Here is a 24131-nt window from a genome sequence, read left to right as displayed (position 1 = left end):
GTAGAATCACAGAATGGTTTGGGTTGGAAGGGACCTTCGAAAATCATCTCATAATCTGACACATCTCAGCAGTTTCTGAGATGACTTTTGTTTATTTTGAAGTAGGAAACAAACTGGTGACTTATGCTGGGGAGGGCTTTGCCATCTTCCTTGCTTGATACCCATTAAAAGTCTGCGGCAGGACTTTGCCAGGAGGAAGAGCATCGCTGGTGCCGCATGCACTGTGAACCTCACCGTCCCGCCTGGGTCTTGGGTGAAGGGTGCCCTTTGGGGGACCAGCCCTACCTTCTCCTCTGCCACCAGAAGCTGCCCGTGCCTCTCTTCCCAGCAGCTGGGACGTGGACGACCGGGGCAGGCATCTGCAGGAGGCCCAGGAGCAGAAGCAGCGGGAGTGCTGCATCTCTGTGATTCCAGATCCTACGTGTGAAACAGGGATGGCATCGCCTTCCCTCTCAGCGGAGCCAAGAAAATAAGCAAATGTTGCTGGACATCATTCAGAAAAGCCAAAGGAGAAGATAATAACTCTCTTCAGAGCTGGGCTTGAGCAGCAAGCAGTAAATAAATCCTGATACCACAAGTGAACAATCTAGAGAAAACAAAATATTTAATGGCCACTTATCAGGTGGTCCCCGTCCGTCATGATTCCTCGACAGGACAGGATCCTTCAGCAAGTACCGAGCATGCACGTGGTGGTGTGTCGGCAGGGGAGGAGCCGAGCAGCACCGGCTCCAGCTTGGCATTCCCGGGACTGGTGTGTCCGACCCTTGCTCCAACCCATGCTTCCTGGTCTTCGGGCAGACGCTTCTGAAACAACTACTTTGTGCTGAGTTTTCAAATGTACATTTCCTTTAAAACAAAAGTGAAAAGAAAAAGAGAAAGCTGGAAGTGTATGTTCTGGGGTCGTCCTAGGATTTGTGCTGTGAGACGATGCCAGGGGAGCCCGTGCCCTAACCCAGCCGTGGCAATGCCAGCCCCACTGCTGCTCAGGGGCTCCCCAGGCAGCCTGCAGAGGAGACGTATCTGTGCGAGTCGCACGTTTTATTGGGAGAGTGGCAGCTGCTTGGCCAGAAATCCTAGGCTGTGGCGGTCTCCCTTCTCTTTGGCTTCCTGCCATTCAGAAATGCTCTGGTTCAGGTGAGTCTCTTGCTTCTCTGCATCCTTTCGCAGCAGTTAGCCAGTGATTCAGGTAGGCTCCCCAAGAACGGGTACGCAGGATGCTCGTGCGAGTACGTGACTGTGCCCGTGGCTGGCACCTGGCCACCCCGGCTGCATCGGGTGCCTCTGCTCGGGCAGGCGCCACATTGGGAAGGGGTCCGGGGTGGTGGAGCCCCTGAGGAGCCTCTTCCCCGCGCATCACTGGCCCCTCCATGCACAGACCTGTCTGCTGCGAGTGGCCGCAGGGAGCACGCTGGCTCCCAGCAAACGGCGCTGGCCGGCAGAGCACAGGGTGGATTTTGCAGGGGTGAGGGCGGCAGCCTCGCCTCCCCGCGCCGACTGGGAACACGCTGCTTTGGCACACTTGGTGACAGAGAAGTGTCAAAGCAAATCCCTTCACGTTTGTGTTGTGTTTTGATGTTGCAAAAACACTTAGTTTTGAAAATGCCACGATATTCCAATTCAATAAAAATGTTTTGATAAGTTAAAAGCTGTTTTGTTTAAACAATTATTCACTTTATTCACTTAGGCTTGCTCGCATTTTTAATCCACAGAATTGATGCCGGTATTACAGTCAGCATTTAGCATACTTGTATAGTATTTTGTGTGGCGGTACCTCAGGAGCTGGAAAATGCAATAGCTTGGCCTTTCTGACTTTAAAAGGTAACGTTTGCTGACGCACTCGCGGCGTTTTTTGACGAGACCCCTCGCTCTCTGCAGAGCTCTGCTCCCGGAGGGGGCTACTGGCTGGTGGGGCCATGCTGGCCCTCCTGCTCAGCGTGCCCCCGGCCCGGCGGCAGCTCCTGCGCTGCATGGGGGGATGTGGTGTGGGGGGGCCGTGGGTGCCGGGGTTGGGGGCTGGCTCAGGAGGCACCGCCAGCCCAGTGCCGGGAGGCAGGGAGGGGGCTGCAGCCGGGCTTCCCGCTGGCCCCCGGGTCCTGTCCCATCGGCACTGCGGGGCTGTGAGCTCCGAGACCTGACGGAGTGAGACAACGGGAGGTCGCAAAGGGTGTTGTGCTGCCTTTCCTGCATTGCACACGGCCGCGTGAATCATTACTGGCAGCTCGAGGGGAAGAAAAGGAAGGAATTCATAATGCACGTGTTATAGAGTGGGGGCCTGGGAAGATGAGCACTCTGTCTGAGCCCAGCTGTGTCTGTAGAGCTGTGCCAGCCAGGACACTGAGCAGGCAGCCCTGGCTGCTTGTGTTTTATTAGTGCACACTTCTGTCAACAAGTTCAAAGGGCACATCGTGTGTCGTGGTGGTGGACAGTTCAGGTGGCGAGTCTGCTGCCTGCTGGTAATTACTAATGTACGCTGGTTTAGAGTTGCCTTGGGAAGTTGCTGTTTCAGTGGGAGGGAACACTGCTGCTGGACCAAGAGGATGTATTGCAGAGACTTTCTGTTTCAAGGACAAGGAGGAAATAAAAGAAAAAAGCCGAAATAGGCTCTCGGCTGTGCCTGCTTGAGCCCAGGGTAATTATACAGCTACAAACAGCTCGTTGGGTTTTACACAGGACAAGATGGGAGTGTGCATATCTCCGTTACTTTCTATAAGTAAGAAACCAGGAGGTGATTTCCTCTACAGGTTAAATACCTAAGACCAGAAGCTGAACGTTCAGAGAAACAGTGACACAGGAGGGACCAGGGTGCGGGTGGCCAGGCGCTTTCCCAGCTGGGTGCTTTTCGGTAGCAGGGCATCATGATCGGCCCTTACAAAACTGGGGCCAGGTAGCAAACTGTGTGTCGCTGCGAAGCCCCACCACAGGACGGAGCAGCAGGCGCTGCTGGTGCTGGGGGGACCTTGTGTCGGAGCACCCGTGGGGCTGGGGGCCAGGCGACCCCCCTGGGGCTCCCACAGCCTGCCCGCCACCACAGTACATTTCTTAACCATTCTCCTCGGTGTGTATTTTTATCACAATGCTGTAACCAGGGTTTTTCTCAGAAGCCGCTCCAGTGCCTGCTTGCTTAAGTATCCATCTCCCCAAGCTGTGGTGGAGCCAGCGAGCGGTGCCTCCCCAAGCCCCGTGTATCAGGGGGCCGGGGGGGGATTGCCGGCTCTTTTTTCTCATGGCACAGCTATTAATAAATTACAGAGCTGCAGTTGTGTTCCTGCGCTGCCGCGTTGAGTCATCCCATGTATCACTCTCGGCTCCTCGTCTGTGATACAAATGCCTAATGAGCTGCCTTCACCGCAGCCCCGCGTGTCAAAGCTCTCCTTGCTCTGTGACTTGTTCAGCGTTTAATTCATTGCATTTCAAATGCGTTCATTTTAGCCGGCAGTGGCAGTAGCTGAGCAGCGTTGTGTGTAGCTCTCGCGTGTGGCCGTGGGCTCAGGGCCACGCCAGCAGCAGACGTGCAGGAAGCGTGCAGGAAGCGTGCAGGAAGCGTGTTGGAAGCGTGCAGGAAGTGTGCAGGAAGCATGCTGGAAGCGTGCAGGAAGCATGTTGGAAGCATGCAGGAAGCATGCTGGAAGTGTGCAGGAAGCGTGCTGGAAGTGTGCAGGAAGCGTGCTGGAAGCATGCAGGAAGTGTGCTGCCCCCTTGTCCGCCCGGGACGGGGGATGCACCATGACGGTCCTGCCACACGGTTGTCGGTGTGTGTGGCAGGCAAGAGTACCGGTCCCCATGTGTTCTGAGCAGCTTGCTGGGACACGTGCATGCGTGAGAGAGATGGTCAGCGGGGGGAGTAGCGGGGAGCAGAACAAAAAGGAGAAAACCTCCAAATTCCTGGAGATTCCTGCATCCCTGCTGCATTAGCTGCGCCCACTTCGGTGTCACCAGGGTGTAAGCTGCTGGCGTGGCACGTTCCAGGTGATCCTCCTGCGAACCAGCAGTGAGCCGGTGCTGGAGGTGAGGGGGCTCACTGTCTGGGGGTGGTGAGCATCGGGCAGCCCACCCAAGCGTGGAGCCAGCTTCAGGCTTGAGATCCTAAACCTGCCCACACCTCCCGGGAAGGCTCTGTCACTCCTGTGGAAATGCAGGACACAAAGAGCTGTGTCAGCAGAAGCGAGGGAACTGAGTGCCTGGAAAGTGTCCATGTTGCCCGACTTCTGATGGAAACTCTTCAGCCGTGACTCGGGAGCCATGCTCCATTAGCACTGGTGCAGGGAGCCCAGTGTTGTTTTTACCTTTTTGAGGACTTGGCTCCAGACAATATGAAACAATTCTAAAATAAAGTGCTTTAGAAGTAAACAAAGGATAATCACCTGATTTTTCTCCTCAATTTCTGAGCTTTACAGGCATGTTTTTAAGCTGTACTCTGCAAGGGCAAGAGCTGAAGCGTTTTGTTGTGTGGAAGACAGGTGAGAAACAGCAGAAGTCCAGAAACGGAGCTTTTGAGGAAGAAACGTATGTTATGCCAGGAGAGGCAGCATCCCTGTGTGAACTGGCAGTGCCGCCCCTGGGCCCTCGCTCTCAGCCTGGGTTCTCTCACCTTGTGCCCGCTTTAGCAAGGCTCACGGCAGTGGGAGATACCTGGTGTCTGAGGGACATGGCCCTGGCAGCTTGCTTTAGCCCAGCCTGCCTGAGCAGGAGTGGGATGGACGAGGTGGTCTCCGGAGGTCCTGCCAACCTCAGCGGTTCTGTCTTCTGCAGAGGGGTCTGCCTTCACCTGATTGAAATTTCCTTTATATACTGACAGGGTGGGCATTTTGTCCTGCTATAAAGTAATGACTGTTCCGTAACCGCAGCCATTTGGCTGACGCGGTCCCAGACTGAAGCTGAGGGTAGCTGGAGTTGGGGTACCCGCGCCGGGCTCTGGCTGCCAGCACTGCTCTCCGGTATGCTGGACTCGCGGCTGCCCGGCGCCACGTTGCTCTCGTGGCCTTGCTGAGAGGTGCTCAGGCAGGAGAACGCAGACCGAAGCGGGCTCTGGTGTGGGAGGCCTGCAGCCCGTGCAAGCATGGCTGTGGCTCGGCACGTCCCTCCCGCGCGGGGCTCCTGTGCGGTGCTGCCATGCTCTGTGGGCCGTGTCGGGCCGGTGGGAGATCCGCCCGTCCTGCTCCGCTCTGCAGCCCCGGGCAGGGCAGAAGGGCCCGGCACTGAAAGGCAGAAGCGTCCCCTGCCTTGGCCCTCAGCTGGGCCAGCTGGTGTGGGGAGACTCTCCTTCACTCCCCTCGCACCCCATCTTCTGTCCTGCCTTGCCCTCCTTGCTGCTGTCACTTGCTGATTTAAGCATCCTCTGCCTCCTGGAAGCTCTCGTTTGCAGTTTTGCTGTTCGCACCGCAGCATTGTGGTCATCTTACTTCTTTCTGGAGGAAACCGGTTGGTTTTCTGCCTCAGATAGAACCGGAGAGGGACTTCGTGGCTCGGATCAGAGGTCGGTCTAACCCGTGTTTCCAGCTCCGGCACTGACTGCCAGTGGTCACTTACAGAGAGCCCCGCTGGGCGGGATGCGCTGATGTGGTCCTTCCTCAGGAGCCCCTTCCGAGCCCCTCGCAGGCAGCAGATGAAGGATGCCCAGCACTGCTTCCAGCCTGCCGCACCGGTGCCGTGCTGACCCCCGTCCCTGCCAGCGGCCACGTTTTCTCCCCGGCACTCTTGCTTCCTCAGCCAGCTCCTGGTGAAGAGCCGCCTGCAGGCGGGTCTGCGGCTGGGTCCTGCTGCCGGGTGCCTCCCCTGGCTGCTGCCCCACTTTCTGCAGGCTCTGGGGAAGGGGTGCAGACCCCCACAAGCTCTTGGGCAGGGACTGCGTCACCCTTTATTTTCGGTACTGTGCCCTGCTGTGAAACAGCGGAAGCTTTGCTCTCAGATGTCAGCCAGGCATGCGGCACGGTCTAGGGCTTACTGATACCAGTTTTGCTTTCTCTAGAAATCTCTTTAATTAAAATAATTGTTATTGTTCACTTTAATCTTGCCAGTTTAGACCTCATTACGGGGAGAAGAATTGCGTCCCAGAATGCATTGCTTTGCATGCGTATCGTTTGCGGCTTAAGGCTGGAGGAAAATGAGAGCAGCTACGCGAAACGGCTCATTAGCCAGCCTGCCTCCAGTGCTGGGCTGTACTTTGCTATTTACAGGGGGACATAACCTCTGGAGCGCAGCTGACCACCTCTGCGGCCGCATCAGGTGCACCGAAGGAGACCCTGGAGCAAGCACAATTTGATGTCCTGTAGCTTTTAAAATTCCCAGAGGTTAGAGGGGTTGCAGCTGTATTTGTTACAGCGTTTGAAGCCCTTTAGCAATGACTGGGCTACAGTATTTCTGCCGTAGCATGCCTCCCCATGGTGATTAACCTGTTCAGGCCTACAGCAAGTATTACAAGTGTCAAAGAACCAAAACAGCATGTCCTCCCCGAAAAGCAAATAGGCAGGCTGGACCTCAGAAGGAGCTGCCTTGCAGCTGAGGGCTCCTTGCTGCCCATATCGGGAGATGTTGCTCCTCGCTTTATGGCTGGTGGAGCACTTTGTGAACGCCGCTGGGGTGAGAGACCGTGGTCCTGGCCCATGGTCCTGGCCCATGGTCCTGGCCCGTGCAGTGGCTGGGTGGCCAGCAGAACCCCCAGGGAAACCTCTTGGTGAGGTTCTTTGATCTGAGTGTTTCTGTTTTCTTAGGTGCTTTGCTTCCAATTCAGCAAAATACTTAGGCGTGTTTACAAACCATTGACCTTTGTGAAATTGAAGCTCCTTGTTCTCTACTTCAGTAGTTTTAGCAGCTGGTATGCCATATATCACAGCATCTTCATTTATATGCACCTATTTTAGCATGGCTGCAGGATGCCTTTGGTGACTGGTGTCAGCTATTTCCCCATCCTTCATCCCCAGCAGGTGAATATCATCAGCTTCTAGACTTTTTTTTTCCCCACCACGAAATTGCATTTGCAAAGACCTTGAAAATCGCAACTTCTGCTGAGTCCTGGAGGGGTAGGAAAGGCAGTCAATAGCTTCTGTCATGACCTTAGTGATGACAGATTATGTCTGAGCCAGGCACCGTATTAGCAGCTGGCTCTGAACAGCTACCAGTGTGCCGCTTTGGGTTTCCCCAGCACACTGACTTTGTATAGCACCTACCATCTGAACAGAATCGGATGCAGTGGAAATCGTTTGCTAATTAATTACTGTCTCCTGGATCCTGCTGCTTCCGTGTGTTATGCAATTCACAATATGTAAATGACACTTTGTAGCACTGGACACATTGGCAGATGCTGCACTAAGTATCATAAAACCTATTACTCCCAAAGAAGATGGGGGCAAAAAAACTGCAGCAAGCAGCACATTGGGAAAAAGAAGCAATCTCAGCCTGGCGTACATGACATTTCATTCCCATGTCCCTTGGATCAATTCCAGGCAGAAATTTCAAATTCATTAGCTCTTTACATGACCTCAATTTGTTGCTAGAACCGGTGGGTGGTCATTTATTTTCATAGCCCACTGCTGATCTGGCGCCTTTGAGGTGTCCAGAGGCTTTGGTGTAGCAGTGCCCCGTACAGGCTGGGGTCACTCCGGCCATGCCCCACCACTGGACCTTGCCTGGCAAACCCCCACAGAGGTTTCTGAACCGGGTCTGCCTCCTTGGGAAATCCTGGATGGCTGGGTCCTCAGGTGCCCAGGGGAGCGCCGGGGGCTGCCGGGAGCTGCCACCCTTGGAGGAGACGTGGCCCCCGACGGCAGTGGCGTGACTCCTCTTGGAAGTGGTAGGAACAGTCCTCCTTCAGGGGATCTCTCAGCAGTGTGCAGTGCTGGAGGGGCAGAGCGTCTGCCCCAGCTGCCCCTGTACCCTGCCTGTGCACAGGTTTGTCCCAGACGAGCTCAGGGTTCCTCCTCAGTGCTGGGATGGCTGTTTTACAGCTGCCAGGACTTGGGACAGCAGGAGCCTGAAGTCAGCACGGGGAGCACGGCTGAGATGGATCCAGTGCAAAGCCCAGAAGCCACGTGACAAACACCCAGCGATGGACAAAATGATGAACTGTTGCCCATCGCGCTGGCACGCCCCACCTGAGAGCTGCCAGAGCAGAGGTGGGAAGGGGGGTGACAGGGAAGATGGGTCCCTGCCCCCACGAGCCCAGGCTCTGCTGAACTGGTGTTGGACCCGCTCTGTAGCTGGGAAAATTGAGTAAGGGGAAGGACTTCCCCATTTCAGGTCAACAGGAGAGCAGCAGGCTGGTCTGCCCCAGTCCCAAGGGCAGCCTGCACCGGGGCTTGTCAGGGCTGTTTGCTCTTCAGAGACACAATTTTCTGTACGGCAGTGAGCCATGCAGCCCACTGTAATTTGTAGTTAGTTTTTATAGACAGATTGAATAACTCAAATTATCAAATGTAGCAACAAAATTGATTTAAAAATTAGTATATGAGAGCCTTTTTTGCATGAATCAGAAATGTCACGTGAGGAGCTTTGACTATCCCTATCTTTTCACAGATGCCAAGTAGTAAGTGAAAGCAGCACGCGCCTTCCTAGGTAACTAGCATTTCTCTATTTGTTTTATGGTAATGATGTACTTTCTATTTCTTCTTTTTTATTTTTTAAGCAAGTAATGAGAATCAGGTAATGCTTTTCTTAGTCAGAAAGGTGTTTTCTGCAACAAGCTGTAAGCCATGTCAGTGCTGCTGTCGCTGCGAGTTATCTGCGTGTGGGACGAGGTGAGCTGGGAAAGGAGAGGTTGCACGGCCTGGCTGACTTTCAAAAGACATGTCTTCTTACGGCAGCTGTTCTTCTAAGCCACAAGATCCGGCTGTTCCTGCTGTCTTCTGGAATATCTCAGTTGTGGGCCACAGCCATGAGACGGCGTACTATGCTGAGCAGCCCCATGAGTAAATACTCTGCGTTCTTTCAGTGAGGCGGTGAAATGTTTTTGCTGTCCCTGTGGCAAGGGGGTGACGTCCAGCCTGGGGGGACGGGCTGTCCCTGTCTCTGCGTGGCGGAGGCACACAGGCTGGGGCACCGGCCTGCTCATTTAAATCCAAGTGTGGTTTTGCTGTTCCTGTCAGTTGACGTGTCCGGTACTGTTCTTCAGCTGCAAATGTCAGTACATCTTTGCATGACGTACAGATCTTAGAGCACTTGTAAGCATTTGTGCAAACACACAACTTCTATTAAGCTTCGCTCGTGTTTCTGTTACAACTTAGGTGACGCTTCATAAAAACCCGATAAGGTTGGATAAGGAACTATTTACCAGGAAGAGGTGGACGCTGGGCAGCGGTGGGAGCCCCCGGGCACCACTGCCTTTGCTTAAGAGAGCTCAGCGTGGAGACAGGCTCCTGTGCAGGGCTCGGAGATGGTCCAAGAGAAACGGCGTGCCTGTTTTTCTCTGCCCTCCTCGTTTCTCCCCCAGCACCTGCCCCCAACAGTTTCCCAAGCTGCAGTTTGAGAGAGCCGATGGACTTGGCGGGATTTTAGAACAATGGTGCTGGTGCTGGCCCAGCCCCGTCACCGTGGCACGGGGTGGGCTCCTCAGTCCTCCCTCCCCAGGGCAGGCTGCTGGCGAGCCCTGCGCGGTGCCGGCAGCTGCTCGCAGGCATGTGTCGCCGTGGTGTGCTCTGCCTTTGGGGTCCAAACACCCCGCTCCGGGCACGGGACAGGGGCTGCCTTCTCTTGGTGGCGAGGGCTCCAGAACCCGACTGTCCCGGAGCAGACTGGCAGAGCTGCTCCCTCCCCTTGGCCGCTGTCCTCCTGGAGGTGCGGTCGTAGGAGCCCTGAAAACCAGAAGCGACCCGGGGTGCTCCTCCGTGGTCCCACTTCCCTCCTCCGGGGAGCGGCGGCCGTGGGCCTGTGTTTGCAGGCTGTGATCCGCCGTCCTCGGCTGGTGCCCGTGCCTGCCCGGCTGCTCCGGGGTGACAGGGCTGCCGGGCCTGTCCTGCTCTTGACTGGTGCTGTGCCGGCGACAGCCCAGGGCCGAGGCGCTCGTTCTGCAGAGGGCTTCTCGGCAGGGCAGTGGTGCGCCTCTGCGGGGCCAGTGAGGAGGAGCCAGCCGGGGGGTCTGCCGCTTTGGGTAAGGGCACCCTCCACCCCTGCCTGGCCTTAACTGCCAGGGAGGCTCCGGTCTCGGCTGCAGCTTCGACGCCGGCAGCTCCCTGCGGGGATGGCCTCCTTCTCCCTCCCGCTGCCTTTGCCTGCGGGCAGCTGCCTGCCCTGCCCAGGGCTGACCTTGCCTGGGGCTGCGAAGATGCAGCCGTGGGGGACTGTGGTGTGCTGGGAGAGGACGGGCGGACAGATCAGGTCGCAGGTGCCAAATCCGCGTTTGTCCTTGGTACGGTCGGTAGGGCTGGTGGTTGCCCAGCGCTCTGATCCACCAAGACCTCTCCATAAGCACCCTCTGCCCTCGAGAGACTTAGTGCATCCTCCTAATTTAGTGTCATGGGCAGCTGTACGTGGTGTGCACTCACCTCCCTGTCCAGGTCCCCGACAGAAACACTGGAGAGGACTGGCCCTAAACCTGAGCCCTAGAGGACACCGCTAGTGACTGGCCATCAGCTGGGTCTTGTCCCATTTACTACAACCCTTTGAGCCTGACCCTTCAGCCCGGTGTTTACCGATCGCGTTGTGTCCCGCTCTCGCCGTGTGCTGGACATTTTGGGCAGAGGATACTGTCTCTGACAGTATCAAAAGCTCTCCTAAAATCCAAAAAACCCACATCCACTGGTGGGTAGCCTCGTCATAACCCTGTCATTCCAGCTATGGTTTATGTCTGTGTCTCCGTATGTCGCCGTTCCATCTTGCGACCGTATTTCCAAACTTGTAAATGCACCTTGCTGATTTGGTTTTAATCTTGTATAGCTCTTCAAATGAACTTGGCTAAATCCAAGCACATTACTGTAATCACAGCTACAAATCTAAATTAGCAGTATTAAGTTAGCAAATCTAAATGAGCATGGTGTCCCCAGCCAAGACTGTCTTGGGACCCTGGCAGTCGTGCTGCGGATGCCCTGAGCCACTGAGTCCATTTGAATCTGGTACGTGCCAGATCTAGATTAAAAGAGAAAAGTCTTGCCTGGAGAGGGTGGGTGACAGCCCATGGCTGTGACTACAGCCGCCCCGCCGGGAGGTGGCTGGCCAGGCGTCACCAGCAGGTTTTGGGGGTTGGAGTAGGTGGTTTGCTCTGCCACGCTTCCTTCGCCACTGCTCGGCATCCCTGTTCTCCTCCATGTCCGTTTCACCTGCAGGACCACCCCGACCTGCAGCGTGGGCACGGGCTGGACAAAACTGAACCTACAAAACGTATTTGAACGCTGCCTGGGAAGTCTGCTTTCTGCTACAATTAATGGTAGCAGTAATGGTAATCGTTATGGTAATGGTTCCCAGCACTTCAGTACTGATGAGCCATGCCTGCGGTAGCATACTCAGGTTTTTTTCCCTAGGGGGACCCAAGAGTTGGAGCCAGTAGTCATGAGAACCTACAGTCCCCAGAAGTATCAGGAAAAAAATTATAAATTGATAGTGCTGAAGAGCAGGGTTTAGAGACTGGTATTTTCACTCATCCTTTTTGCAACTTGTTGGCTCCTCTTAGTTTGCATGGCACTGTGTATGGATTATGGACAGACTGGACAATAGGAGTAGTAATTGTTCTGACGTTAAATGTCTTTAAATATCCATGATTATTCAAGACTGCTGCTTACGGCTAGCCGTGAAACTTTATTTTATGAGCTTCATTAGTACATTTCTGGGTTGATAATGCGTCTGAGTAATCCGATCTGTACACGTATAATTTTATCAGTCCCGAAGGGAGCCGAGTGCTTCATTTCCGATGTGGAGTCCCTCTGAGCCCTGTTGCTTACGACGGCACAAGTTTCCTCTTGGACACGTCGGTGCTTCTCCGCAGGACTGTGCTTCCTCCTGCCCGCCCGCTCTGTGGAGGAGCCTCTGCCTTCCCACCGCCTGCCTGTGCCGTGGCAGGGATGCTGACGCAGGACTGCGCAGAAACCGGCACCGCAGCTCTCGCGGAGCTTTTGGTGTAGTCACTGATAGATGATCTCATTTAGCTGGTGTGGGCACTGTTGTTATCTTCCTTGTTTCCATACTCTGTGAGAATCCTGGATCTGGCAATGTAAGAGATAAGGCTAATTGAAGTGTCAGGCTTTCTGGAAGAAGAGTGCAGTGTTGCTGGCTGTGGCAGCCGGGAAAACAGCAATGGTCCAAAATTAGCCCATGTTCCATTTTTGTTTAGATCCCTGGTTGTTGTGGGGGTTTTTTGGGTTTTTTTTGTTTGTTTGTTTTATTTGCATTTTTGGGTTTTGAATGACATAAAATTAGCTCCTTCTGAGTTTATTCTGAAAATAGCATTAAGAGCTTAAATGTTCAGTGGAGATGGCTATAAACCCATTGAATTGCCATGATTTAGAGGCCGCTGAGAGTTTTAGCTTAGCAAGTAAAGCACACATGAAACATCCCTCATTTTCAGTACATAATGGTATTATGGCAAAGTAACTCCAGACCGTGAGGTCAAGAGCATCTGTCGGAAAGCTGAGCACCTGGAGCAGAGGGGCATTGCACGGCGGGGATTAGCTCTAGCAGGAGGGGCCCAAAAGGCACTGCTGATGCCACGTGCGGTGCCACCAGCTGCTTCCAGATTGCGTTGTCATTTGTATATGACTGTCTGTGTGTCTATATGTGTATATGCAAACATACCTATCTCTCAGTTGTTCTTCTGGAAGGTTGTAGAGAAGCTCTTATGTCAGGATACAGACAATGATAAAGACATCAGGTAACAGGATGAGGATGACACACTTACATGAGCTTCAGTTTCATGATTTAACCACAGACAGTTTGTCTTTACTTTTTTATTGTTGTTTGCTCTCATCTTGCAGAGACTAACAGACGTTTGCTCTCCCTTACAGGCTCTTGAACCTGATCTACAATGGAAAAACTGCTTTTGTTTCTGCTGTTCATTGGCATAGCGGTGAGAGCTCAGATCTGCCCAAAGCGCTGTGTCTGTCAGATTTTGTCTCCGAACCTTGCCACCCTTTGTGCCAAGAAAGGGCTCTTATTTGTTCCTCCCAACATTGACAGGAGGACTGTGGAGTTAAGGCTGGCAGACAACTTTGTTACAAACATTAAAAGGAAAGACTTTGCCAATATGACCAGCCTGGTGGACCTGACGCTGTCCAGGAATACAATCAGTTTTATTACACCTCACGCATTTGCTGACTTGCGCAATTTGCGGGCTTTGCATTTGAACAGCAACCGATTGACTAAAATCACTAATGACATGTTCAGTGGACTCTCCAATCTTCACCACTTGATACTTAACAACAACCAGCTGACTTTAATTTCTTCCACAGCTTTCGATGATGTTTTAGCTCTTGAGGAATTGGATTTGTCTTACAACAATCTGGAAACCATCCCCTGGGATGCAGTGGAGAAGATGGTTAGTTTGCACACTCTCAGTCTAGACCACAACATGATTGATCATATTCCTAAGGGGACGTTCTCCCACCTCCACAAGATGACCAGGTTGGACGTCACGTCTAACAAACTGCAGAAGCTACCACCTGATCCTCTCTTCCAGCGAGCTCAGGTACTAGCAACCTCAGGAATTATCAGCCCCTCGACTTTTGCATTGAGCTTTGGTGGGAACCCTTTGCATTGCAACTGTGAGCTTTTGTGGCTGAGGCGTCTTTCGAGGGAGGATGACCTGGAGACTTGTGCTTCTCCCACGCTCTTGTCCGGCCGGTACTTCTGGTCGATCCCCGAGGAGGAGTTCTTGTGTGAGCCTCCTCTCATCACCCGGCACACCCATGAGCTGCGGGTGCTGGAGGGCCAGCGGGCAGCACTGCGGTGTAAGGCCCGGGGGGACCCTGAACCAGCAATTCATTGGATTTCACCCGAGGGCAAACTGATTTCAAATGCAACGAGGTCCGTGGTGTACGACAACGGGACGCTCGACATCCTTATAACGACGGTGAAGGATACGGGCTCCTTCACCTGCATTGCTTCCAATCCGGCTGGGGAGGCCACGCAGACGGTAGACCTGCACATCATCAAACTCCCCCACTTGCTGAACAGCACGAACCACATCCACGAGCCTGACCCCGGCTCCTCGGATATCTCCACTTCCACCAAGTCGGGCTCCAACGCGAGCAGTAGCAATGGGGATACGAAAGTCAGCCAAGATAAGAAGGTGGTCGTTGCGGAAGCAACATCCTCTACTGCTCTGCTGAAATTCAATTTTCAGAGGAATATACCTGGGATACGTATGTTCCAAATCCAGTACAACGGTACTTACGATGACTCCCTTGTTTACAGGTAAGGCAGCCCCAGCCCGCCTGTGCGGGGCCCTGCCAGGCTGCTTGGTGCTGACCTGCTGCCCCCGGTTCTGCGCAGTCCCCTCCGTCGCAGCGGCAGGAATTTCAGAGCCCTGCCCGTGGCAGCAGGTGGTGGGAACCTCGGGAAAGACTCATGCAATTTCCTACTCACAAATAGGGAAATTGCCTTGAACGGTGTTATTTTTAGATAATCCAAACAGACCTCTAATCCTCTGAACTAATCTGATTGGCAGAAAGGTTGTAAAGTTAGATGAGTTAAATGGATCTTAACGCTCTCAGCTTTATGAAAACACGGGCAAAAAGGTGTCTGTAAATGCATTCCTCGTAGCACTTTCTGGAGGTGTCCGTGCTGGTGTGCTGGCAGAGAGGCTCTGTGCTGCCGGGTGTAACGGTCACACTGTTCAAAACTGTCTGTGCTTGCTAATTTTATGTTTTTGATGTGGTCACTCTCCTGGGGACCTCTGCGATGCCAAGCCGTGGCAGGGGCTTGGCGGCAGCTGCTGCCGCACCAAACGCAGGGCAGCAGCTGCTGCGGGAACGGCGAGCAGCCCTGCGGGGGGGGCGGCAGGAGCCGAGGAGCTGAGCCCTGGTGGCGCTCACCATGGCCGGGGCTGCCGCGCATGGCGGGGAGGTGCCTGCGGGTCTGGCGGGTTCACTCACGCTGGTTTCCTTCTCCCCCAGAATGATACCTCCCACGAGCAAAACCTTCCTGGTCAACAACCTGGCCGCTGGGACTGTGTACGACCTGTGCGTCCTGGCCATCTATGATGATGGGATCACATCGCTCACCGCCACCAGGGTGGTGGGCTGCACGCAGTTCACCACCGAGCAGGATTACGTGCGCTGCCACTTCATGCAGTCCCAGTTCCTGGGTGGGACCATGATTATCATCATTGGTGGGATCATCGTGGCCTCCGTGCTTGTGTTCATCATCATCCTCATGATCCGCTACAAGGTGTGCAACAACAACGGGCAGCAGAAGGCCACCAAGGTCAGCAACGTGTACTCGCAGACGAACGGGGCTCAGATCCAGGGCTGCAGCGGGGTGCTGTCGCAGTCGATGTCCAAGCAGGCTGTCGGGCATGAAGAGGTCATCCAGTGCTGCAAGGCTGCCAGCGACGGCGTGACGCAGTCGCCGGAGACCGGCTCCAGCCAGGACTCGGCCACCACTACCTCCGCTTTGCCTCCCGCCTGGACTTCCAGCACTTCTGTCTCCCAGAAGCAGAAGCGAAAGCCGGGGCCAAAGCCAAGCAGCGAGCCGCAGAGTGAAGCTGTCAGCAGTATCGAGTCCCAAAACACTAACAGAAATAACTCCACTGCCCTGCAGTTAGCTAGCCGTCCCCCCGACTCTGTCAAAGGGGCCCCCACGTACAAAAGAGCACAATCAAAGCCAAGTAAGTTCCTCACTTTGCCAGCTGACGCATCCCGAGCCAAGCGCAGGCTCTCCCTGGGCGGCGAGCTGATGGAGTCCCGCTGCCTCGGCAGCGCCTGGGGCGCAGGTGGATTGCGGTCCAAAAGGAGCATGTCCATGAACGGGATGCTAGTCCAGTCAGACAGCTCTGATGTGGATAGTGGAAAAGCAACTTTCTCCAGTTCTGAGTGGATATTGGAAAGCACTGTGTGACCTGCTTTTTTTTTCTTTTTTTTTTTTTTTATTTTAATGAAAAACAAAACGCCAAACGTTGTGTGAAACTCCCTCTCCCGGGGAATTGGATTTGGAAGTCCGCTGCCGTCTCGCTGATTAATGGCTTGTTCATGCGGGGTTCTGTATAAGCCACCCAGTGCACACAGGGTTTTATTTAGTTTTCATTTGATTTTATTTAATATCAAAACAGAAGGCAACATTCAGAGATTAAAAAAAAAAAAAAAAAAAGGAAAAAAAAGATTAAGGGGTGAAAAAAAGCATGAACAGCACCAGTGCCTTCCCTACTCTAGGACTGGCTTCCTGGTTCTGCAGTAGCAGAAAACAAAAGAGAGAGTTTTCACAGAAAAAGCCTTTTATAAAGGAAATGAAATTTCCTCCAAGCTAACAAATAACCACTTCTGGATCAATCAGTAAAATGATATTTTTTAAAACGGTCAGACTGTATATTTCTTTTCCGTGACAATGGTGTTGCCTTTGTTTTTAGGCAGATGCTGTACAGAAACAACAAGCTGTGTTGTTATGTTGTGTAAAATAAAATATTCACTCCGTACACCAGCCAGCCTCGCGGTAACTGCCCGCCCAGGAGCCGTGCCCGGGGCCCGCGGCCGCCGCTTGGCGGGTCCCACCATGGGGGCCAGGAGGAGGAGGAGGAGGGTACCGGGGCCAAGGGTCCCTCTCCTCTTGCCGGGGTCTGGCTCGCTGGGGCTGGGCACTGGTGGAGCGGCAGGGCTCTGCCGCGGGGTCTCCCCGAGAGGGTGCCTGACCCGCGGTCCCCGAGCATCCTCACCCCGTGGCGCTGGGTCCGGTGGCGGCAGTGGCCACCGGCCCTCAGGGCACCCTCCTCGGTCCCGGCCCAGCCCCGTCCAAGAGCCCGGGGGCTGCCACGGCAATGGCCTTGCCTAGTGCCAATGCTGGAAAACAGGTCGCCGTTCAGCACCGGCCGTCAGGGCAGGTGTCTGCCCGTTGCTCCCAACCCACGCGAGGCTTGGTTTTGGTGCTCCGTTACCAGAGCTGTCCCCCACCCCGGCAGGCAGCGAGTGCAGCGGAGGCTGTCCCCTTCCCGACAGCGCAGGTGCGCGGAGGTGTGAAACGTGGGCGAGGGCAGCCTACGGGAAATGCGGGAGCAGCCCTGCACCCCAGCTGCAGCGGCAAGCATCGCTGCAGTCCTGCAGACCGAGATGTGACTTGGTTGAGCTCCAGGCAGAGTGCTGGCGCCTTCAGGTGCCGGGGAGAGAGCTGAGAGGGGCAGCAGGGCAGCGAGCAGGGGAGCGAGCAGGGGAGCGAGCAAGGGAGCGAGCAGGGCAGCGAGCAGGACAGAGAGCAGGACAGAGAGCAGGGGAGCGAGCAGAACAGCAAGCAGGGCAGCGAGCAGGACAGAGAGCAGGGCAGTGAGCAGGGCAGCGAGCGTGGGCTGGCAGGTTGACCCCAGTACTGCAGGGCAGGGCTGCAGCAGGCAGGTGCGTAGCCATTCAGCGACTCATAGTGATGATTGATCGGGATGATGATGGTCATCTTCTTTCCTAGACTTTTTTGGGCATATTTCCTGTAAACTCTTACAGTTTGTTTCAGTTCTTTTTAATCCCTGTGCACGATGAAGGGACTGGAAGATGGTCTCAACTTTAACCTCCTGTTTGTGGTGTGTGTGTGATAGAATAATTTCAGGCCACCACGTAAGGTTGTAAATGTATGGCGATAGGGGATAGCCGTTGAAAACCTCACGTTGTGAGGATGGGAGACGTGCTTCTGCTGCTCTGCTTGTTCTGAAGAAAAGTCTACAATTAATATTAGTTTAACTCATATGGTTATTGTGTTTAAATTAGAGACAGCTTAACTCTGCAACGTTAGTGCACTCAGATGCCAAATAATAGGTTGATATGGGCTTTGTGGCCATTAAAGTGATAAATAGTTAAATTTTATGTCCTGTGTTCTTCTTCTTGAGAGCAGTGTAACCCCGGCAGATGCCAGCAGACACCCAGGCTCTAACCAGGGCAGCAGGCTGGCCCCAGAGCAGTGGCGGCAGGGAGCATCTCCCAGCAGGGAACGTCTCGTGGCAGGGAACGTCTCCCCGCAGCCCCCCGGCCTCTGCTTCCCAGGCCCTGCAGCTCGGTTGGGACTGACACGCACGCTGGGTGACTCCTGTTGCTCTCAGCCGTCGTGGGTTGTTCTTGGTGGTTTTACTGCCTGTCGTGGAAAAACAGAGTCGGGGTGGGGGTGGTGTAAAGGACATAAAAAGAAGAGGCTGTTTCTTTTTTAGAAAGCCCTTTTACTTCCCTTGGGAAATGCAGAGACCAAAAAGGAAACGAAGCCTCAAAATTAGAGTACCCGCTTCCTGCTGGAAAAGCTAAAAAAAAAAAAACCCAAACAAAAAATCCCTCCTTAGATTTCTCTGGACGTCCGCGTTCTTCTCGAGGGGCTGTATGCACAGAAACTAGCTATTAAAGTAGTGCACTGTCAGAGGCAGTGATGTATTCATCCAAGTTCTGGTAATCTGGCAATGAAGGCATTGTCAAACATGGGAAAAAGGAGTGCTTCTGTGCCCCAGCGAGGAGCTGCTCTCTGCAGACAGTACCTTCACTTTGTGGTTGGGTACGGAGATAGCTTTAAAGGTTTTCTGCTGAGGTATTTGTTTTAAAAACATCAAATGAAAATGCTTTATATGTTGTCTAAAATTGGACGTAAATGTGTCTAATGTTTTGTGAAAGTGCTAAAATATTAATAGCTTCTTGTGGTTTAGGGAGGTTTATTTTTATATTTTTAATTTTTTACTCAAAGGAATCATTTTCTAAACACTGAAGCTGAGTGTTCCGTCCACAATGCATCTGTATAAGCAGCTTAGAAGGACCATATGTCCCTGCGTTTGATTTAATTCTCTGCTAATAGTGTAGGAATGGTTAGACCTGGATAGCTGAGGGTTCATCTCGTGCAGCTTTCTCTCTTCGGCAGAGAGGAGTGTCCCTTGGGAATGCACTGGGCATGAAATCTGCCATTTCCACTGGAGTAACTGTGCAGCAGGACGTTCTGTTTTATTCAGGCTTGATTCAGTCAAAGTGTGGAAAGCCTTGTGAAGGAGGAAATTCTCTGTCCTTTCTGTTCTGCAAAACCAGAGGTTGCCAACAGTTTGAGGCAGACAAAGTGCTGAGATATTCCTTGTTCAGAATAACATTGGTGCGTCTTTCTTTGGAGCGCAGTACTGCAACATCTTCTAATGCTTCAGAAATGAGCATATGAGTTCAATAAACCCAAGCAGTGTTCCCCGTTGCAGGCGATGGGTGCCAACACATGGGGCAGTGCTGGGGGGGACGGGGGGTACGATGGTCTGCGGCTGGCCTGGCGCTGCAGTCCTGGCTTCACCCCAGGCTGCAGATGGGAGTTTGCAGAGACTTGGACCAGGACAAACCTCAGGGCATCGCCCAGCCTGCGGGTCTGCTCCTTGTGACGCTTCTCGAAAATAGATTAACCGAGGGTTTAGCCATGAGAAGGTGTCTTTTTCTCATGAGCACCAGAGGAGGAGAAGCTACTTCAGAAATTTATTTACTCTTATTTAAATTGCTGGCACATGCTTCCTCTGACACCTTTTCGTAACCCTTTTCTCGGAGCATACGTGTTGTGTTAAAGAGGGGTGGTACAAACCATGTTTGGATGGAGAAGCAGGGCTTTGTCGGGTGGAAAGTTTGTTGTGTTAGTTGTTTTCTGTGCTGCCTTTCTGCTTGTGTTCTGGGCATGTTCTTTACAGTGAATATATGGTACTGCTCCGCTCTGGGTGCCAATGTGGCTTTATTTCTGCCAGCGTGTTCCCATGTGTTTGACGGCCCTCCCCACACACCTGGGCAGCCCTGCGATAACGAAGAGTGAACTGGAAAGTGAGGGCCACGCGTCCCCTGCCTGGGAGGGGGGACACGGCTCCCGGGCACACACCGCTTTGGGCCCGGCAGCCCCCGCTGCCTGCACCGCCGCAGGGTGGCTGCTGCTGGGGCATGCTGCCTGCCTGAGGGGGTCCTGCCGAGGTGCTGCTGCAAGCTCGTCTCGTCCCCGCCGGCTGCAAAGCTGCTGAAGGCTTGAGGCTGGCTGCCAGCAGCACAGGGATGCTCCTGCCTCCCGGGGACCATGAAAGCCCCGCTGGTCGCTGCTTTGGGACTGCACAAAGCATCTCCCAGTAACTCCTTAGGCACCTGGGCACAGTCACGGAGCCAGACGGATGCCTGGCATTGAGCATCCCAGGACGGTAGAGCGACACTGAGCCGTGGCGGCCGACAGTCCTGCTGCAGCCAGCGCTCGCTGCGCGCGTGCCCTCGAGAAGGCGCAACGTAGCCCCCCCAGTGCTGCTGCGAAACTGTACCCAGAGCCACAGCAGGCACCCTGCACAGAGAGGGATTGCGTTTCTTCCCCCAGTAATTGATTGAACCAGCAGAAGTAATGGTCACAGCCGCTATCACTTACTATCGCTTCTCTTCCTATTAATCGAAAGGAACTGAAGTCTCAGAGGTGCCGCTCACAGAGTGGCAACATCTGTTGGCATTGCAATAGCTCAAGAACAGTTACTATCCTGTTCTAGGGTGCTGCTTGCAACCAGGGGTGTGCTATTGCTCTCCTAAAGCAGCAACAACAGCCACAAAATCACACAGTGCCTTTCCCCTGGTGATGTAGTAATTAATTTTATGTTGGTCAAAGTTCTGGTGTAAAAGAAGAAAACCATGGCAAAGTCAAAAGGGTCCTGCTTACAGAAAACACGTATCCCATATTTTCCCTTTGCAAATGTGTTTCTGCATGCCTTGCTGCATGTCGGGGTGTCTGGACCAGGTGCCAGAGCCTGTGCTGCCGGATCCGGCCCGTGCTGGGCAAGTAACCCACCACAGCACCTTCTGCCCAGCTGGGGCTTCCAGGCGGCAAAGTGCCAGTTCCTTCTGCAGGTCGTTCTGTAGTGCTACACTCCCCCACTGCTGTTGTCGCCAATCGTCCCTCTGGGCATCAGGCACCCGCCGAGGGGTCTGGCTGCCGCCAGCCCACCCCACGCAGCCAGCAGTGTTGTCTTTCCTTCTGTGCAGGCTGCGGGCAGGTACATCTCATTAGGCACTGAATGTCAGATTAAATCAACTCTGTGAATAATACACGTGCCCTGTACTGACTTTTACTGTTTGAATGTGGCTGTGGTCTTGCTTTCACAACAGTACAGATGTCCACAAAACAAAAGTGCACAGGTTAGCGGGGCTGAAGTGGTGCGGGTTAAAGCTCTTACACCCTGGCATCAGTTATGCAAGACCAACAAAAGGCAAATCGTACTGGTCTTGCTGACTGTAGACTTTTAATATAATTGATTTATTCACAAAAGCCGGGCGTGAAGGCTGCTGCTGTAGAAAGAAGGAAGCTTAGCTTGGAAGGAAGGAAACTAAAAAGGGAAAAAAGCAAACGTGGCACATTGCTGGCTGCAGAGAGACCCCACGTCGGAAACTTTGTGTGAAAATGAACAGAATAAGCTCTTGTTTTTGTTGTACTGGAATAAGCTGCGTCACCTCAGGTTATTTCAAGCACTGCACTTTAGAAAGCGTTCCTGTCATAAGTCTGGAAGTTGAGACCAAGTTGGTGTGCCCAGTCTGGTGCCGAGCTGGTTTTCTTCCCGGACTGCCAGTTTTACGTGTGCGTGCCAAACTGCTTCCCTGGAGGTGCCCACCACGTCTCGTGTGCAAGCTGTGCAATCGCCTCTGCAGGGGAAGTTTCCATTGGAAGAGGGAAATGAGGAAACCCAGTAAGGGTTGTAGCCCTGGCCCCCTTGGTTTCCGCGGAGGCCCTCGTAGGAGGTGGTGGAGGGCAGCACCAGCCTGCCCGCGGAGCTTTGGCTTCATGCGGCGAATCTGTAGGCAGCTGGGAGCTGTAACCCACAGCAAACCAAGGATAAATTTAAAACATGGTGTCTAGTTTGTATTTACATACCGCACCTGCAACTTTGCATTCTGTAAGGTAAGTCAAGCCGTGCCGGGGTGGCAGGGAGAGAGGCTGGGCACGGTGGGACCGCTGGCAAGGCAGTGCTTCTCCTGTGGAAAAACAGCTGCCCCATGGGCTGTCCGCTATGCCGTGGATTGATGGAAACGATGTGGGAGCTCAGGGCAGGACAATTAAACATCTGTGCAATCTCTCTACGGTGGCTTTTTCTCTTGTATGTAAACCTCACGAAGGCAAGTGCTGGACTCGTGCCCATCCACTGCTCCGTTCTGGTGTTTTCAGTTCTGTGCAAACCTCTGAAGCTGTGCAAAGAGTTTGAAATCCCTGCCATGGAAAAAAGCCTGGCCTGAATGAGGGCAGAAGCAAATCTAGAAACTGGAAAATTCTCTGATTCTGGAACAATGAGCTTTGCTGGTTCCGTTCTGGGGTCTGGGAAGGTTTTTTTGTTAGTTTGGCTTTCCCTTTAGCAGCAGCACTGCTGTACCAGCGCTTAGAGCTGGTGTGGAAGCTGGCTGGCGGGGGGCTGGCTGAGCCGCAGGTGGGGGATGCCGGGTGCCTTAAACCCTTTCTCCCGTTAGCCACCGTGCTCTTGCCTGCTGCACCCCGGCCCTGCGGTGCTGGCAGCACCCGAGCCGGCGGGGTGCTGGGCCGAAGGCAGGCTCTGCTGCCCGGGGCAGCTCCGCGGGCAGCTGCCAGGGCTGTCAGTGCAGTGCGGTGCTCGGGCTGGCCCCACCAAGCACCTCCTGGTGCCGCCTGCCCCGCGGCAGGTCGGCTTCGGCTGTGAGGAAGGGCTGGATCCTGCTCCTTGTCCCCTCACCGTCTCTGTTTTGTCTCTTTGCACAGAAGCCGGGGCCGATCCGCAGGACGCCTGCCCACCTCCGCTCCCTGAAAACGTTGCCACCGACGTTCTTACTCGGCAGAAAACAATACGATTCCAACTCACCGAAGATTAACGTGTCGCACCGTGCTCACCCCACCGAAACCTTTACTTGAAGCTGCAGCCGAAGCCAAGAGGCTGTTGAGGTTGGCTGCGTCAGATAAACTTTCTTCCCCCGTTCACAGATTGCCCATCTCCCATCTGCCACATTAAGTCTAAATACCTTTTTTTCTGGTGTCCAAGGTTTTTATAAAACTAAAAATTATGATGAAAAATCTGGTGGCAACAGCTGCAGTCCCAAGTCATGTTAAATGTCGCCAGTGGTGAGTTCACAAACTGTAAACATGGTAGCTTATATCACCTGAACAAATAAATGTTTTACTACGACGGCGTGGGCATGTTGGTTGATCCGGAGGGTTTTGCCCGGCAGCAGGCATACCCTTCTGTGCGCGGTGCTGCTTCTCGGCACGGAAAGGCACCGTGCAGCCTGGGGTATGCACTCCCAGCAGCGTTGAGTGGGGTCGAGCTCGGCAGCGCGGCAAGCAATTGCCAGGGTTACCTGTGTCTCTGCGGCGCGGGGGCTCTGCTGAGCGAGCAGTAGTGAGCCATGCCTGGCCCTGGCCCCAGCCTGCGGCCGGAGGTGCCGCTTGGCCAGGGCGACCAGCTGGGTCAGGCACCGATGCCACAGGAGAGCCATCCGGCTTCGCCCTTCGGTGCTGGGTGGACATGGGCTTTGAGAGGAGAGGGAGCGCCCCATCTGCCCCTGCCTGCTGTGGGGAAAGCCGTGGGGCACCAGGGCTGCAGAAACCCCCTCCCTTGTGGCCAGGCTGCCCCTCTCCGCACCAGGCGGGGAACCCGGGATGTGGCAGGTTATGGCACCGCGGGCTCCTGCAGCACCGTGTGCCGGGAGATGGGTAAAGCACCGAGCACTGGTGCGCTAGTAGCTCTTGTGCCATGTCGGCCCTAGCACAGGAAAGAAAGCCTGGGATGGGGGGACAGCTGGGGACCAGCCTGGGGCTGCTCCCCTCCCACGGCTGCACCAGCCCCTTCGGCCGTGCTGCCAGCGCAGCGTGACAGCAGGTCTCCCTGTCACGCCTTGCTTCTCAAACAAGACCAAGGGGTTTTTTTGTTTTTTTCTTTTCTTCCTTGTCAAGAATCCCATATGGCTTACAGATATAATGGTAACTTCTACGAAACCCACAGTGAATCAACCAGCTTTAATGTAACTTCTGAAGAATGGATTACAGCTAGTATCAGCATTTGTCAGTGGGACTGGTGAAGGGCAGGAGACGGAGCTGCCCAGACGTGGTTCCCCTGGCCCAGCGGC

General features: G+C 54.1%; 1 protein-coding gene across 3 annotated transcripts in view; it reads left to right on the top strand.

Moving 5' to 3' along the window:
• The window catches only part of LRFN5 (leucine rich repeat and fibronectin type III domain containing 5), a 61182-nt gene extending 38004 nt beyond the window's left edge, over positions 1–23178 (top strand). Inside the window, exons 2-4 of one of the 3 annotated variants that reach the window (XM_049828651.1) lie at positions 12921–14328; positions 15030–15742; positions 22771–23178. In XM_049828651.1, coding sequence (XP_049684608.1) covers positions 12941–14328; positions 15030–15742; positions 22771–22880 — 2211 coding nt within the window. In that variant the 5' untranslated portion in view covers positions 12921–12940 and the 3' untranslated portion in view covers positions 22881–23178. Of the gene's footprint in view, positions 1–12920; positions 14329–15029; positions 16550–22770 lie in introns of those variants that run through there. The other 2 variants (XM_049828650.1, XM_049828649.1) reach the window with 2 other exon arrangements.
• The last annotated feature ends 953 nt before the right edge of the window (positions 23179–24131 follow it).

Source organism: Accipiter gentilis, chromosome 25 (assembly GCF_929443795.1).
Source record: "Accipiter gentilis chromosome 25, bAccGen1.1, whole genome shotgun sequence".
Lineage (NCBI taxonomy): Eukaryota > Metazoa > Chordata > Aves > Accipitriformes > Accipitridae > Astur > Astur gentilis.
The sequence above is the reverse complement of the archived record's forward strand: the minus strand, read 5'-3'. Positions and strand labels throughout refer to the sequence as shown.